The 17,868-nt window shown below is 51.1% G+C and overlaps 2 protein-coding genes across 4 annotated transcripts in view; one reads left to right on the top strand and one right to left on the bottom strand.

Moving 5' to 3' along the window:
- The window catches only part of cep89 (centrosomal protein 89), an 81,361-nt gene that overhangs the window by 37,193 nt on the left and 26,300 nt on the right, over window positions 1-17,868 (top strand). The window lies entirely within an intron of this gene.
- Window positions 664-17,868, bottom strand: part of LOC146246540 (E3 ubiquitin-protein ligase RNF182) — a 19,391-nt gene continuing 2,186 nt past the window's right edge. Inside the window, exon 2 of the mRNA XM_084682486.1 lies at window positions 664-1,906. Within this exon, the coding sequence (XP_084538612.1) occupies window positions 1,149-1,906 (758 nt within the window). The 3' untranslated portion in view covers window positions 664-1,148. The remainder of the gene's footprint in view (window positions 1,907-17,868) is intronic.

The following is a 17,868-nucleotide window of genomic DNA, read 5'->3' as shown; positions in this document are numbered from 1 at the left end:
GGTCTCACGGATCCAAGTAGAGGGAGCTAGGTTAACTGGTAGGGATCTGCACGGCCAATAAATCCTAATTTCTCAAAATATCGACCCTTTTCTTGTGGTCCAAGTCCTTCCCTGTATGCCTTTGGATCTTGGACGCGTTTTGATGACCATTTCGGTCATTTAGACTTGGCTACAGTTGTACCAAAGAGTATAGAATATACGTTCTTTGGTTGTACTCCGTTTAGTTGTTTACATCGAGTGCCTCCAATATGACCGGGCATCCGGGCATCGCCCAGAACGTGACGTCGGTGAAAACCCCCCCTACCTGCGATTTTCCACTGTTTCAACACACTATTTCTCTCACTTCCAGTTCGGTTAAGGTTCACCCTCCTCGTGTTTTGGCAGGAAAGAAGAGGGAATGACTTAAACAAGGAAAACATGAAAATAATTCCCCCATTTATTTGATTGGTTAGTCCCCTGTGCAATCCCTTGTCCCTTATTGGCCAGGGCAGTCTGGTGCACCTGCACTTATTACGGGGGTCAACAGAGCTGTGAACATCATCTGTGAAACATTTAGCAAAGGAGACGCATAGATGGAGAGAGAAAATGAGATGGAGGGAGGAATAGAGAGGGAGGGAGGGGGGAGGGAAGGAGGGGGGGAGGGAGGGAGGGCAGAAAGAGAGGATTTTATAGAGGAGGACAGAAAAAAGTGGATAGGAAAGAGAGGCAGACGAAAAGAGGGGTACTTTTGGTGGAACACAACATGTCACATGACCTGGGGGATAACTGCTTGGCACAGAGGAACTGTTCATCCTCACACACACACACACACACATACAGAAACACAGAAACATTGACTACCAATTGGGTGCATTGTTGCCAGGCTTGGGCTACTCTTTGAGAGTGCTCAGTTGTCCTTAGTCTTGGTCTAAGAACACATCCTTAGCAGTGAGAACTGACACTAAGCTGTTGTCATCCCGGGAACAGGGAGACAGGAACACAGAGCATCGTGGGTAATCTCCAACCCGTACAGCTCGGCTTTCCCCTCGTACAGTCCTCTCGGGGGGTCCACCTCCAAAACACCCAGCTGTTCATCCGGTGACCAATCACCCATGACACCATCGCCAGAAACCCATTGACGCCAGCTAATCAGCCGGCAAGTCAGTCAGTCAGGCCCTGGAAGAGCAGTCACACATGCCCTGACACAGGCACTGGCAGAAGCCGTAAACGAGGCACACAGTCAGGCTGGAGGGCACCAGGCTGACACACACGATGCCTAGCGTGACCCTCTGGATCACCAGTAGGTAGATGCCGAGCGGCAGCGAGCCGAAGTAGAAGAACCCCAGCAGCCACACCAGGATCCGGGGGACGTGGTTGCAAAGCTTGGACAGCGCGTCCTGGTCGGCGGGGCCGTTAGACGCTACCGACACGGAGTCCAGGCTCTGCTCGGCGTAGTAGTCGGAGCTGTCGTTCCGGCTGGGCGAGCGCTGCGAGTCCCTCTGCACCTCCATGATGGTGATGACCAGGCAGTTGGAGGAGTCGTGGGACGGGCTGGAGGAAGACAAGCTCTTGGGCGTCAGCACCACCTCCTTGCTGCTGTCAGCGGAGCTCCAGGACTTGTCGCGGGTGGCGGCCAGGCGGGACATGATGTTGGAGTCATCGGGGAGGCCCGACACCTCGTACTCGCTGACTTCGGTCTCGTGGCGGCAGAAGGGGCAGGAGATGCAGCCCGAGCCGTCGCCCATGTCCAGGATCTTGTTGAGGCATCGGGCGCAGACGCGGTGCAGGCAGTCCAGGATCTTGGGCTTGCGGTTGTGGGCGTTGTAGCGCTGGTAGCAGATCTTACACTCCAGCTCCTCCGTGGGGCTGGGAGGCCCCGGCTTGTCCTCCGGGTCGGGCGGGGCGATACTCATCTTCGCCTCAAGCTCTGGGGAGAAAGAAGAAGAGATGCTGGGTTAATTAACACGTTTCCTTGGGTGTTCTAACCCGTCAAACCCATAGGTTCGATAATCCGTGATGTGCTCACAATGAGGGTTTCCTTGTAGCCTGGCAACCCATCCTGAATTTTATATTGTTGACTGGATAGGGGTTGCCAGGTTCGATTTTCTGGTTCTTGCTCTAAATTGCTTACTGCTGAGTAATTATTTAAACCTATTTCCTTCCGGAAACACATAGCATTTCAATTTAAAGTAAATAATGCTTTGTACTGTTTGTACCTTTCTATACAATAGTGCTGGGGGAAGACTCTGGTTGTCTTTGAACCCTGTCACCACCCACACAGCCAGACAGCCAGCCCAGGAACAGAGAGAACATGGGGGAACATTGCGGTCCCAGAGTGCCTACGTTCCACCTCTCTCGCTAGCTTCATCATTCCCAGCACTGTTTCACCTTCCATCACAACCACAGGGCCTTTGTCATTTTGATTAAAAGGATGTTGGGGCAGCAGCAGACAAATCAAATGTATCAGTACTGCCCCTTTTCACAAGCAGTGTCACAGGGCTTCACGCACACCCATAGTGCACCTAAACCAGCCAGCAAAACACGACACGTGTCAATTCTCAGTAAAGGTTCAGAGATGAACTGTGGCCGTGCGCAATCTTATGACTCGCTGTTTTTTGGCGAGAGGACAAAAATAAACAACAAATGTGTTTATTGCCATTGTCTGATGGAGGAGGGAAGCCACGAGGCAGCGTGATGGATCCATTCTCCTCGCTCCATTCGTTCCTCCGCTGACTCCTCAGACACGGCCTGAATGCCTCCGTGCTTTAGCCAGACGTGAAGGAATCACCTGTTGACCTGCGCGTCTCGCTCGCGGACTTTCTCCAACCATGTGACAAGCATGCTGGCTTTCTGGGGTTGTTTTTAGCTTACCAGTCTCTCTCTCTCTGCTCTCTCCCTCTCTCTCTGCTCTCTCTCCCTCTTTCTCTCTGCTCTCTCCCTCTCTCTCTGCTATCTCTCTCTGTCTGCCCCCTCCCTCTGTCACTTCCCCGAATTAGCCTCTGCTGCATATCTCTCTCTACTGCATTTTGATCCTTTTCTCTCGCTGTCTCTCACACTCTCTTCCTCTCTCCCTGCCCTGCCGTCTCCCTTTCTCTCTCTCCCTTTCTTGCTGTCTCCCTCTCTCTCCCCCCTCCCCTATAGATGACACTGCTGCATCCTCTCTTTCCCCCTCTCTTCATTCTCACCCCCCTCTCCCCGCCCACCCTACATATGCATTTCTGCTACACCTCTATCTTCCTCTCTCCCCACCTCCCACATATTAATCTCTGCCACATCCCCACCTGCACCACTATATCTGCTACAATTCCCCCCATATCTCTGCTACACCCCTCCCCATCTCTGCAACCGCCCCCCCCCCCACCACCACCATATCTCCTCTCTGCCACACCTCCACCCCACCACATCTCTGCTACACCCCCACCCCACCCCCAGATCCCTGCATACCCAGCAGCCTCTAAAGGTCAGTGCTGCCCTCGTCCTGCCTGTTGCAGTAGCTTGCCTCTGCCTTGCGATGAATGATTTAAGTCCTGACATTTGTAGCGGGCGGTGAGATGAGATGCAACTCTGCCCACAGTAAGAACTGGAGCAGTCGTTATTGATCTGTGGACATGGAGGATGGAAGGCCAGTCCTTCCAGAGCAGCCTCTGGTATCGTTTTTCATCCCCAGCATGTAATTGATGTGTCGTTTAAGAGATTGCGGTTAAATTGAGTGCCCCTTGCGATAATTAAGCCGAAAACTCGAGCAATCTCGCTCCGTGGATGCGTCGACGCGTCGCTGTACTCGTGGCGCCTGTTTAACGGTTTCCCACTCCCCTTTTTGTGAATTGCAGAAATCGATCTGCTTTGTGCGAGGATTCTCGCTGGAGAATAGATGGCTTTGTCTTTCTAATCTGCCAGGTGGAATAATGAGATCTGTATGCATGAGCCCTTCTGTGTTTTGCCTCTCATAGAGCTTCATCAACACAGCTTTTCCCATCAGCAGTAATGGGACCCTTCGGGATCCACCACCAGTCGATTGTCATCATTAATCTTCATTGGTTAAATGAAACGTATGGAAAGCCAGACATGTAGACAGGCGGTACAGCAAGATAATGGGGTTTGAACTCCACGTGAACGTCATATGTTTGTTCCCCCTCCCCCCTGGCTGCAATTCATCCAGTGTTCCTCAGTGAAGACAGGCAGAGGTGTCCTAGTAGGAGAACAGTGTTCCTCAGTGAAGACAGGCAGAGGTGTCCTAGTAGGAGAACAGTGTTCCTCAGTGAAGACAGGCAGAGGTGTCCTAGTAGGAGAACAGTGTTCCTCAGTGAAGACAGGCAGAGGTGTCCTAGTAGGAGAACAGTGTTCCTCAGTGAAGACAGGCAGAGGTGTCCTAGTAGGAGAACAGTGTTCCTCAGTGAAGACAGGCAGAGGTGTCCTAGTAGGAGAACAGTGTTCCTCAGTGAAGACAGGCAGAGGTGCCCTAGTAGGAGAACAGTGTTCCTCAGTGAAGACAGGCAGAGGTGTCCTAGTAGGAGAACAGTGTTCCTCAGTGAAGACAGGCAGAGGTGTCCTAGTAGGAGAACAGTGTTCCTCAGTGAAGACAGGCAGAGGTGTGCTAGTAGGAGAACAGTGTTCCTCAGTGAAGACAGGCAGAGGTGCCCTAGTAGGAGAACAGTGTTCCTCAGTGAAGACAGGCAGAGGTGCCCTAGTAGGAGAACAGTGTTCCTCAGTGAAGACAGGCAGAGGTGTCCTAGTAGGAGAACAGTGTTCCTCAGTGAAGAGCAGCAGTGGTTCTCTGTAGGAGAACAGTGTTCCTCAGTGAAGAGCAGCAGTGGTTCTCTGTAGGAGAACAGGGAGATTCTGTCTCCATGGGGCTATGAGCGGATGCCGATCACAGGATGCCTGTCTGGAATAAAGCTGAATCGGAGGGAAAAAGCTTTAAAAGAGAGTTAAACAGCCTGCCGTAACTACAGGCTCAATATAGATGTATTAGTAATCCATATGGATGTAAATGCTTTGTTATGGAGAACGGCTCCAGTGTCACAATGGGCCAGTTAGATAAGGTGTGTTAATAGGTGTATTAAAACTTGAAGTCCGCCCCTTTGTTCACAGAGTGTGGATGACTCACCCACGTTGCCAGAGATGTGGAGCAACAAGCACGGAGTAAAGATCGCTTTGGGGGCTTTTTTCAGCTGTGTTTTTATTGATGTGACAGTAGGAGAGGGGGGCATGCAGGAAACGGCCTCAGTCGGATTCAAACCCAGGCCCCACACGGCCGTTGTGAAGCATTTTCTTTTAACTGTTGGGCCGTTTCAGACCCCCCACATTGTGAAGGTTAAAATAAGATTTTAAAAAATCTTAGGGCTGGTCCTCTGCAGGGCTGGTCCTCTGCAGGGCTGGTCCTCTGCAGGGCTGGCCCTCTGCAGGGCTATTCAGAGGAAATGGCTGTGTCCCATCCTTCAGTCTTCCTGCTAGAAATTCACGTTAACCAAATGTGACCAAACTCTTTCATTTAGCAAAGTAAGTTCAGGCAGTTTTTCTCGCTTTTGACTGAAAAATATTCCTGGCCTGTGGTATCAATCTGTCGTTCCTGAGGAAACAAAAAATGTAAACATTACAACGGTTGCCGATCTTGTGTGTGTTTGTGTGCCCACATGCAAAGTATGCGTGCTTGCAGGGTGCAGTGTGTTTGCTTGTGCAGTGTGTGTGTGTGCGTGCAGTGTGTGTGTGTGCAGTGTGTGTGTGTGTGCATGCGTGCAGTGTGTGTGTGTGTGAGGCTCAGCGGTCTAAGCTACGGGGCACAATTAGTAGAACTGTGTCAAGTTATCTCCTCTAACAGGTTCTCACCTGTGGAGGCTGGGAGCGAGAACGACCCACAGCAAATTGGCACGTCAGCCTCTTATCCCCCCCCCCCCGCGCGCGCGCCGCCTCGTGCCTCCCACCCCTCAGAAGCGCGAAGACTGGAATTAATGGCACCTCGACCCCGGTCTCATTTGGTGCAGACCCACAATGGGTGGGTTTGCGGTGGGGAGGGCTGGTTCCATGACAGGAATTCAAATGCATGGAAACTATCTTATTGCTGCCCCCCCTCCTCTCTACCCCTCAGTGTCCTTCCCCAAGTAGGGGGTAGGGAGAGTTAGGGAGGAAGAGAGGGAGAGGGAGAGGGAGAAGGAGAGAGGGGGAGAGGGAGAGGGAGAGTAAGGGAGGAAGAGAGTGAGAGAGGTTGAGAGTGAGAGGGGTTGAGAGTGAGAGGGGTTGATAGTGAGAGAGGTTGAGAGTGAGAGGGGTTGATAGTGAGAGAGGTTGAGAGTGAGAGAGGTTGAGAGAGAGAATGTGAAGATGAGAGAGAGGTTGAGAGGCGGGGAGAGGGATGAGAGAAGTGGAGAGAGAGACTGAGGGAGGAGAGACAATGAGAGGTAAGTCGGGAGAGAACGAGCGAGCCAGGTAGAGAGAGAGAGGCAGACAGAAAGTGAGGGTAGGAGGGAAGAAACCAGTAAACAGGAGGCACTCAGAAGGCTGTTTGAGGATGAGAACTGTCATCCTGTTAGGAGGAGCCGTCTGCCTGAAGACTCTTTTCCCCACGGCTGCTGTCCTCTGGCTGGACTCTCAGGACCAGTGGCAGATCTAAGGGGTGGCAAAGGGTGGCAGCTGCCACCCCAGTAAAAAATACTGCCACCCCAAGTTTTTTTTTTCCTTTTTCCTTAATGCATTTAGCAGACGCTTTTATCCAAAGCGACTTCCAAGAGAGAGCTTTACAAAAGTGCATAGGTCACTGATCATAACAACAAGATAGCCCCAAACATTGCTGGGTTTGATTCGCCTCCAGGAGGCCACCCAACAACTTCCTTCTGCCACCCCGAATGAAAACCTCTAGATCCGCTGCTGAGGACCCAGCTGTGGACTCGGCTGACTGAGCAGCCAATGCGTGACTGGCCTGGTTTTCCCCGCTTCATTTCATGGACAGTAGATGGACATGTGAAAGGCTAACTGGTGGTTAGTCAGTAGATGGACATGTGAAAGGCTAACTGGTGGTTAGTCAGTAGATGGACATGTGAAAGGCTAACTGGAGGTTAGTCAGTAGATGGACATGTGAAAGGCTAACTGGAGGTTAGTCAGTAGATGGACATGTGAAAGGCTAACTGGTGGTTAGTCAGTAGATGGACATGTGAAAGGCTAACTGGTGGTTAGTCAGGCCCCTGCAGTGTGGATGGATCTCACGGTCTGAAGATTACCAGATGAGTCTGTGGCCGCCGTGGCCAGTTGAGACAATCACAAACGCTCGTTACTTGGCAGTAGCCTGTTCATGCTGGATCGATCCGGTTGGATCCGGTTGGATCCAGCTTGCACAATGAGTCCCAATACGAGGTTCCCAAGAGCAGAGGTGAATCAGATCGACACATAAACACTCAACGAATGCTGCTAATGATCCTGGCCCACTGCCTTCCCACCGTGCACCTCCTCCAGGAGGTCAGTGTCCCCCATCCAGGGTCACAACAGGGGGCCGTCCAGATTGACAGAAACACGTTAGGGGACTGCTTCACATAGCTGAGACATGAAAGAAGCCCAAAGATCAATTTGCCCCACGAGGAACGGCATTAAATGATCATGCATAGTTAATAAGGTCAAATGGTGGGCTGGCCTTATTGAATGCTGGAGGAATGTGAAATGAGCTTGATCCGACTGGACCCTCTTGTCTCCTGCAAGGCTGGGATATCTGGACCCATCGGTGGACTCTGCACTTTTAATATGGTTGCATACATAACTTAATTCTGCATGCAAGACCTTGTGCAGCAACCTTGTAGGAACGGATGTCAAATCTTGAATGTAAATCTGCTCTTCTATACCTGAGTACTAGTTTGCTCTGTGCCACAGTGGGGATTCTGTACGGTAGCAAAAAATGATGACACCTCATCGTATGCATGCTATGTCATCATGTGCATGCTATGTCATCAAATAACTCCCTTCCCCACATCTCTTATCTCTCGTTGTCGCCAGCCAGCCCTCTCTTCTCTCAGCTTCCCTGCGCTTCTCTCCTCCTCTGCCTTCATCCCCCTCTCCCAGCCCTTGGTGGAAGTTTCTCCCAAGGAGATGAAGGCTGGGTGGAGGAGAGGGCTGGGTGGAGGCTGGGGGGAGGAGAGGGCTGGGTGGAGGAGAGGGCTGGGTGGAGGAGAGGGCTGGGTGGAGGAGAGGGCTGGGTGGAGGAGAGGGCTGGGTGGAGGAGAGGGCTGGTTGGAGGAGAGGGCTGGGTGGAGGCTGGGTGGAGGAGAGGGCTGGGTGTCTGACAGGCCTGCTTGCGTGTCTCTGTGTTCCTGCAGTCTGGCCCCAGCTGTGGGCCTCATCAAGTCCTCAGCACGCATCTTCTCTCCCCCCCCCCCCACACACACACACACACACCTATACATACACTCTCCCCCCCACACACACACACCTATACATACACTCTCCCCTCCACACACACACACCTATACATACACTCTCCCCCACACATACACACACACACCTAGACACACTCTCTCCCCCACACACACACCTATACATACACTCTCCCCCCCACACACACACACCTATACATACACTCTCTCCCCCCCACATACACACACACACCTATACATACACTCTCTCCCCCACACACACACACACCTATACATACACTCTCTCTCTCTCTCACACACACACACACACACACACACCTATACATACACTCTCTCTCACACACACACACACACACACCTATACATACACTCTCTCTCACACACACATACACACACACCTATACATACACTCTCTCCCCCCCACATACACACACACACCTATACATACACTCTCTCACACACGCACACACACACACACACACACACGCATGCATTAATTAAAAGGCACACATGCATACATGCACACACACATGCACTCTCATTCACATTCTTACACACACACACACAATACAGTCCTACACATACATACACACACTAACATCTATTGTAATAGAAAACACACACAGTCATACTTCTAAGGAAAATGCAGGGATGAAGTCAGTATTTTACTGTTAACCCAAGCTAGCTAGTTCACATGCAGTACTGGAATATTTCCCTCACCGACCGACAGTCATGTTTCAAACTTTCTCCCATTGTTTTGAATAAATCATTTTGGTTGAAACGGCAAGTTATTTTATAACTCTGAGTAGGGTTAGGTGAGTTGTTTCCACCATAAGCATATTCTAAATATGGAAAAACCATTTGTTCATTCATTCATGACCATTAAAAATAGATTGTGACTGGTGTGCAGAGCTAGCGGCCATCTCCGCGGTTACAGTAAAGGCTGCCTGATGCAAAGCCTGATAAATATTTCAGGTTAGGTCTGTTACAGAAAAAAAAATATATATATTATTCTGGAACATGCCAGAACACATCAGAACGAGGTCAAAAAATAGCTTTCATTTACTGTGCATGAACCACAGATGATTGTCCTGAGTCAGGGGAGAACTGAAGCGCTTGTGCTAAGCTAACGGTTCCTCCATGGTCCCCTTGCCATCCTCCTCAGGCTGTGTGTGTGTATGTCTGTCATGATCATGTGTCTGGCTGGAGGTGCTTTACAGCTGCGAGCGCTGCAGCCTGTGTTATTTTGGGCAGAACCAAATTGGATTAATCTAGACCACGACACCTCAGCCCAGCTAGTCTTAACGACAGCAGGGTCTGCCCCTGTACTTGTGACTAGCATGCTCTCTAATCCGTTTAGAAGGAACCGGAACAGGAGTCCGGAAAGGGTTTGAGTCTCGCCTCGTCTTTTTAAAATATTTGTTTTTCTTCGAGGTTGCCTCTCGTCCTCCCCCCAGATGTGTCTCTGAGGGAACTCGACGCCATTTGAACGAACCCTGTCTCCTGGAGGGGGGGGGGGGCAGTCTCCTCTGGGGGGGGGGAGGGCCTAAAGAGACAGAGAGAGAGAACGGGGGAAAACCTTTTTAAGTATTTTCCTCCGGCTAGGATGGTTTTCAAATCAGACCGTTCCCTCGAGACGCAATCGCCTTTTTTGTCCAATTTCTCCACCACAGCTGCCTCTTACATTGACCTTGACATCTCGGTGTCATAATCTCCTCCCTCTCTCCCTTTCTCTCTCTGACCTCGTCTGAGAACCAGCAGGGAGGTGGAGTCCACTTGTTAGAGGAGTGATTAAATGTGAATGAAGTATTTCTGAAATATTTTTGTATGTGTCATCAACCATTCACAAAAGCATATTATAAACTGGGACTCCCCGGTACTTCACCGGATAAGTGGCCGTACCATGTAGGCTGAGGCCTTAACCTAGCAGCCTCGGTTCGAATCCGGCCTTGGCCTTTTGCTGCATGTCTTCCACACTTCACTTACAAACTGTCCAGTAAAGGATGGGAAAATGCGATATATATATATATACAGCAAAAACAAAATTCTCTCAGTTGAGAAGGTTCATTTCTTTAAAGCAGTTGGCAGTCTTGTTAAATGCTCATGCCTGTTCGGAGTAAGAAAACCAATTTGTCTACGAACAACAATCTCTCTTACCTACAGACAGCTTTGCAATCAGTCTCCCGTTATATTACGGTTTACTTAACCATGGGGCATGTTGCTGAATCCCACCTCATGCAAATACTGCTGCCACCCATATCTTTTAGTTGTTCCCTGTACGATGCCGGGCTGTAAACAGGCCTTTGTACTGTATCAAGCTACATTCATTTGTTTCAGCGGCTCTCTGTGTTGTAAGTGGTGTTTGCTTGTCTATTTTAATCTATTGCTCTGCCTAAAATAATTGGATTCACACAGTGTGCCGAGTCCTCACAGGCCTGAGCTGTTGTCTCATTATGATGATTCTGATTTGTGTGTGTGTGTGTGTGTGTGTGTGTGTGTGTGTGCGCGCAGAATGCAGTAGTAATCAAACAGAGGACTTGGGTTATGACTGCTTATTGTATCGAGGAACAAAAGTCTCCACGCGCCGCGCCCTCCTCCTCTGATCCTGTCTGTCTCTCCAGCCTCCCCTTTTCCACAACACGTTTCACTGTGTCAGCCAGCCAGCCAGCCAGCCAGCCAGCCTCACCCTCACCACAACACGTTTCACGCGTTCCCTTTTAAAACATCAAATCCTTCACGCGACGATGACACGCCTCCTTCCTTCTAGGGGTGGCTGCTTGAAAGACGCCTTCAGCAGGAGGTCCCTTGTTATCAACATCCTGGGAATTTCAAATGAATTCATCGAGATTTTGGCGTGGGCAAGCCTTGTTTTTCTTCGTTTTCATCCTATTCTTCACTTCACGCCAAAATAAATGAACTCTGGAGGGTTGCTCTACAGCTTGATTGCTGGAAGTGTCACCCAAGAAGTGTCACCCAAGAAGTGTCACCCAAGAAGTGTCACCCAAGAAGTGTCACCCAAGAAGCGTCACCCAAGAAGTGTCACCTAAGATGAAGGAAGGGAATGCTGATATCTCGCTGGCGGCTTTTTTCCAAGAAATGTCACACACGTTTTTTTCCCCCTGGCCTTTCTCCCCTTTTCTTTTTCTCCCCCTCTCTCTTCACCTCTCTCCCCCTCTCTCTCCCCCTCTCTCTTCACCTCTCTCCCCCTTATTCTTCATCTGTCACCCAGATCCTCTCTCACTGTTCCCTCTCCTCCCTTTCCAATTTTCTCTTTCTCTCCCTTCATCCCATGTCTTGTTTCTCGTGTCCCCCTCTCTCTCTCTCTCTCTGCACCTCTCTACACCTCTCTCTCTTCCTCAGCGGCCCCTCATCCCTCCTTTCTCTTCATGTTCTCCCTCTCCTCCCTCTCTCCTTTCCTCCCCCGTCACACCATCTGTCAGTGCAAAGACCCGACACCCTGGCAGGCTGGCAGGCAGGCATGCAGTTCTCAGTCCCGCAGGTAAACATTTGTTCCTGCTCATCAGAAGCTGGCTGAAAGGTTAATTGTTGACGTGCACACCAGCGAGGGAGCTCTATGCTGTGAGAGACAAGCCACAGGAGGCTGAGGGAGGCAGCTATATGCTGTGGCTCTTCACCGAGCGAGAGCCTCTTTGTTTCAAATGTGGCGTCCGCCATTTTGTGCCTTTTGACACGCGTAAGGAAATCATCTCTCTGGTGGTAATATTACCAGATGAAATGTTGTTATTCTTTCAATATTGTTTTATATGATGGATGTGCATTTAGGATTAATTTAGAGAGACACTTAAAATGGATAAAAGGAACAACTGTACTTCAAACATGTGCATCATGAAATATATTGTTTGTGTATCGTTATGGTGGTTCATGTGCAGTACCAGTCTGTAAAATGTGTCCAAACCGTTGACTGGTACAATTATTTTCATTCGAGGCTTTTCCCCCAAACCACAACTTGCCACTTGCAGTAGCCCTGTCGATGCTCAAGTGGAAATCCCACATCAAGCAGCATAGCTGTCGACGCTGAGCTAGACTGAGATAACAAGCAAGATAAACGTCAAGGTCCAAACCCCGCTGATGTGGAGGAGAACCTCTGAACCGACGATCTGCGCTCTCATCCTTCCGTCTTATCGTCTTCCTCAGTGTCGGTAAACAACGTCCTGTTGAGCTGCCGGTTCTCTCTGGAGGTTCTCTCTGGGGGGGGAGTTTGTCATCCAGTCACTGGAGGTTCTCTCTGGGGGGGAGTCTGTCATCCACTCACTGGAGGTTCTCTCTGGGGGGGGGGAGTCTGTCATCCAGTCACTGGAGGTTCTCTCTGGGGGGGGAGTCTGTCATCCACTCACTGGAGGTTCTCTCTGGGGGGGGAGTCTGTCATCCACTCACTGGAGGTTCTGTCTGGGGGGGGAGTCTGTCATCCACTCACTGGAGGTTTTCTCTGGGGGGGGAGTCTGTCATCCACTCACTGGAGGTTCTCTCTGGGGGGGAGTCTGTCATCCACTCACTGGAGGTTCTCTCTGGGGGGGAGTCTGTCATCCACTCACTGGAGGTTCTCTCTGGGGGGGAGTCTGTCATCCACTCACTGGAGGTTCCATTGGACAGTTTTATGTTACAGTATTTTATTTTTCTACTGCACCAACCCACCAGAGCAAATTCTTTACTCGGTTTTACATAAACCTGATTGTGAACGAGAGAGACGCCTGTCTTTCCGTTTTGTCCCTTAATGGCGGAACTCAAGATGAGCCCCGTAGCTACTTGAGAGAGGCGGAGATGTTGCGTGTCCACGTGTCTCTCTCTCTCCTCTCTCTCTCCTCTCTCTCTTCCTCTCTCTGTCTCTCTCTATCTCTCTCTCTCTCTCTTCCTCTCTGTCTCTCTCTCTTCCTCTCTCTCTCTCTCTCTCTCTCTCTTCCTCTCTCTGTCTCTCTCTATCTCTCTCTCTCTTCCTCTCTCTCTCTCTCTTTCTCTCTCTCTCTCTCTCTCTCTCTCTCTCTCTCTCTCTCTCTCTCTCTCTCTCTCTCTCTCTCTCTCTCTCTCTCTCTCTCTCTCTCTCTCTCTCTCTCTCTCTCTCTCTCTCTCTCACTCTGTGTCTCTCTCCCTCAGGAGACGGAGGCAATCAGCCTCGGCTCTGTTTGTTTTCCCTGGCAGGCGGAGCGAGGGATGAGGGAGAGCGAGGGATGAGAGAGAGGGACCTCTCGTTTGTGCTGCATCCCATCTCGTCCGTGGTGATTGTCGCTGAGAGGCCTGTGGGCAAGAGGGCAAAGCACTTGGACTGAAGCACTTGGGCTCTGTGCGTGTACATGTGTGTGTGTGCGCAAAAGCTTTGTTTTCTTCAGTGGCTCGTCCTACCTGTTGCCTCACACAGCCAAGAAGCTCTGCTGTTTATTTAGCTTGTCCCTCTGCACCCCTGCCCCCTCCCCCACCCCTCCCCCAGTGGAGGGGGGCCTGTAATGGCTTTGACCCGCGCTGTCGGCACACAGGGCCCATGTCTCCGGCGGTGCCACTCTGTTCTCCATTATCTCCATGATGCACGCTCTCGAATAAATTAACCTCCTCTGCCAGCCGCCAATCGCCTCCCCCCCTGGAATCGGCACTCAAGGGAAGCGGCCAATCATAACCCGTGTAGCCCAGACGCGCACGGAGGGAAAGGGGTGTGATTGGTTGGGAGGGAGTGTGGCTTGGGAGAGGGCGACCAATCAAAGGGTGTAGACCTGACGCACACAGAGGGAAGGGGGCTAATCGGAAGCGTGCTCCAGGATGGCAGTCATGGGGCGTAGGGGGGTTGAACGTTGAAGAAGGGATATGTGGAGATGAAGGGATCTGGTTAGTGAGAGAGGTCACCACTGATTAGGTTCAACTTGTCCTTGTAACCGTAGCAACAATCTGTGGCTCCACGCAGAGCCTGCATGCGTCTGGGCAACCAATCATACACCTCACCTCATCAAGACGCCGAGGACGGCTTTGAATGTATCTGACGTGCTGTTATGGCTAGCACGCTATCTAGCTTTGGCTAATGCAGAACAGAACTCCAACTGGGGCATCAGATGGCTGAGCAGGGAATCGGGCTAGTAATCAAAACGTCGCTGGTTTGATACCCGGCTGTGCCAAATGATGTTGTGTCCTTGGGCAAGGCACTTCACCCTATTGCCTCGGGGATAATGTCCCTGTACTTACTGTAAGTCGCTGGATAAGAGCGTCTGATAAATGACTAAATAAAATAAACTCTGAACGATAACCCAGTTTTAGCATTTCTTCCCATAGCCCCGGCGGGGGGGGGAGAGGAGAGAGAGAGAGAGAGAGGCTCTCTGAAAGATCACACGTTCTGTACGTCTTCACACCACACGCCGACAGAGAGACACGTCCTCGAGACGAGAACTTCCCATGATTTCCGTTGTCAGGGAAAAGTCAGGGGATTTCCCTCCCCCACGCCGTGGCATTGTCCCTCTGAAGTGAGGATCTCTTTCCGCTTGCTAACGTACTCCCAGACAAAGAGCCCTACGCCTCCGACCTAACCCCAGAACTCCCCAGTGACGGGAGCTGGAAGATTGAGGAAAAGAAAAAGAGCAGGCAGTGAAAGAATAAAAAGAAGTGAGTGCTACCTTTCTCCCTGCCTTGGGAGCTGTAGAAGGGCCCGCTTGTCGCTGACTAACGATCAGACCGCGACCGGAACCAAGGGATTGTCAAGGTAGTCAATTAGGACAGTCTAGTTGTTTGTGAGTGTTCTGTAATGATCTCCTTCATACTCGGGGAAGAAAGTCAATGCTGATTAGAGCTTTCCAGAGTTAGGCGAGGCCTACTTAGTTCCTCTACTGGTTTGTTCGTTTGTCTATGACCCGGGGGCCAGTGCTGTGTGTGTGTGTGTGTGTGTGTGTGTGTGTGTGTGTGTGTGTGTGTGTGATGAGCTGGGTGGTAAAGAGACTCTGTAAAGAGTCTCTGTGTGACTCTGCTGAATGCTGAGCCCTCATATCACTGACGTGTAGCACTGTTCTCTGCTGTCATGCCGCTGGCCGTGTCCTGGTGTTTGAGGCAGTACAACACACACACACACACACACACACACACACACACACGCACACATATACACAGACGTGTATTATTTAAGGGAACACCCACATCATTGTACCGTTCGATCACTGGGGGCTACTTGAGATTCTTCCTGGAAAGCCTATCATAAGGACCACATACAGTGCTTTAGGAACAAGGAAGAACCAAAGCAAAGGAAGAGAAGATTAGTCTTCTGGAAACTTCATCCTCCTTGTTATCTTTGGTCATTCCCCCCTCCCTTCCCCCAACACACACACCCCCTCCCTCCCTTCCCCAAACACACACACCTTCCCTCCCCTACCCCAACACACACACACACACCTCATAGTAGACAGGTAGGAATATACTCTCAAATTAGATCTAAATCTGAGGAAGTGCTACAAGATGAATAGCCTGGTGTAGAGTAGACACTGGACTGGACAGCTCTCCTGTACCCCCCCCCCCCACTCCACATCTACAGCCTCGGGGCCCAGCCTGTGTGTGTGTGTGTGTGTGTGTGTGTGCTAGCCTCTCTCATTACCTATTGACGGGGAATGAAGAGGCAGCCCTGCTGGTGGCTGATGCCCCAGTCTGGTGGGCATCAGCCAGGCTGTTAGAAGCTGATTGAGTTGGGACAGTCACACACTTGCTGTACCCCTCCAGAGGCCGCGCTGGATATCTCACCTGTACCTCCTCTCCTCTACCCCCTCACTCCTCCATCACCTCCTGTTACTACCCCTCCAAAGGCTGCACTACATCTTTCTCCTCCTCCTCTCTTCTCCTCTCCTCCACCCCTCCCTCCTCCATCACCTCCTGTCATAACCCCTCCAAAGACTGGACTACATCTTTCTCCTCCATCAGCTCCTGTCATAACCCCTCCCTCCTATATCAGCTCCTGTCATAACCCCTCCCTCCTCCATCAGCTCCTGTTATAACCCCTCCCTCCTCCATCAGCTTCTGTCACAACCCCTCCCTCCTCCATCAGCTCCTGTCATAACCCCTCCCTCCTCCATCAGCTCCTGTCATAACCCCTCCCTCCTATATCAGCTCCTGTCATAACCCCTCCCTCCTCCATCAGCTCCTGGCATAACCCCTCCCTCCTACATCAGCTCCTGTCATAACCCCTCCCTCCTCCATCAGCTCCTGTCATAACCCCTCCCTCCTCCATCAGCTCCTGTCATAACCCCTCCAGGTAGACCTGGGGTGGACAGCTCCACCTCACAAGCCAAGTAGCACACCCTGGGGGCTGAAGCTTTGTGGTTTCAGACACGTGAAGATGAAAGGACCCCGAGCTACTCCCACGCATGTGTGTGTGTGTGTGTGTGTGTGTGCATGCAGTCTCTGCCTCATCTTTACTCCATGCTTGCGTGTTTGAGTTGAGTGAATCACAGAAACTTTCTCTCCCTTCCTTCCTTCCTTCCCTCCCTCCTTCTTTCCCTCCCTCCTTTCCCTCCCTCCTTCCTTCTCTCCCTCCTTCTTTCCCTCCCTCCTTTCCCTCCCTCCTTCTTTCCTTCCTTCCTTCCCTCATTCTTTCCCTCCCTCCCCCTCCCTCTCTTCCCCTCTTGGCTAGCACTGTGCTTCCCTCTAGTCTAGTAAGTGTTGCCAGTCCCTCAGAAACTCTTATCTTCCAGTCTGCTTGGAAGGTGAGCTCTGTAATTCCAGGCTCAGGTCCCAATGCTGCGGGTGTCTATTCATTAGACCTCCCTGTGCACGCTGTGATACAGGACGTCTGACACACACACGACAGGGTCATTGTATCCACTCCTGTCACAACAGTATTCATTCACTGGACAAAACTGGTTATCAACCCGTGTTTTTTTTCCTCCTTTCTTGAGTTCTCGTGAACCCGTTGGAAGTCATCTTTCAAGGTCAAGTACAGTTCCAATAACGATCGACCTGCTCGTGGAGCGTCGGTCGGGAGCGTGTCTAGATAATCTCTGGGGTGTTTTGGTCGCAACGCGAGAGTCAAGCTTTTTTTTTTTTTTTTTTTTTACATTTGTAACATTTGATGATGAGCTTTTCTGTGGAGTTGTGTCAGCAGCGGAGGCCATATGGACCTGGTCCATAATAGAGACATTGGTGTCTTCTGCTGCTTCGATCCATGCAGCAAGCCTGGCTTCTGAGGGGGAGCTGCTGCAGGAGGGGTCCACTCTGCGGCCGGAGACGCCAGGCGAAGGTTTTCAGTCCTGGAAGTTGTATTTAATAGAGCTTCCTTCTGCTTCTGTTGTGTTTAAGTGCAGTGAAAGGACGGTCGCACACACACAGACACTTGGCCTTGTGTTCATTCTCTGATCGATAAGCCAGTTATTGTCAGGTTTCTCTGTAGGGTTAGTGGTGTGCAGTGTACGACCCCCTCTCTCTCTCTCTCTCTCCCTCCCCCTCGTGCATCCTTCAGCCCCCCTTTAATCCCCTGGGGTGGGTGGATGGAAGGGGGGAGGAGTCAGGGAGGGGGGTAGTGAGGGGGGAGGGTGCCATGGCCATATTGAGCTGCTCCACCTGCTAGGCGGGC

The sequence above is a fragment of the Hypomesus nipponensis genome, chromosome 19 (genome assembly GCF_054491055.1).
Source record: "Hypomesus nipponensis isolate SF chromosome 19, ASM5449105v1, whole genome shotgun sequence".
Lineage (NCBI taxonomy): Eukaryota > Metazoa > Chordata > Actinopteri > Osmeriformes > Osmeridae > Hypomesus > Hypomesus nipponensis.
The sequence above is the reverse complement of the archived record's forward strand: the minus strand, read 5'-3'. Positions and strand labels throughout refer to the sequence as shown.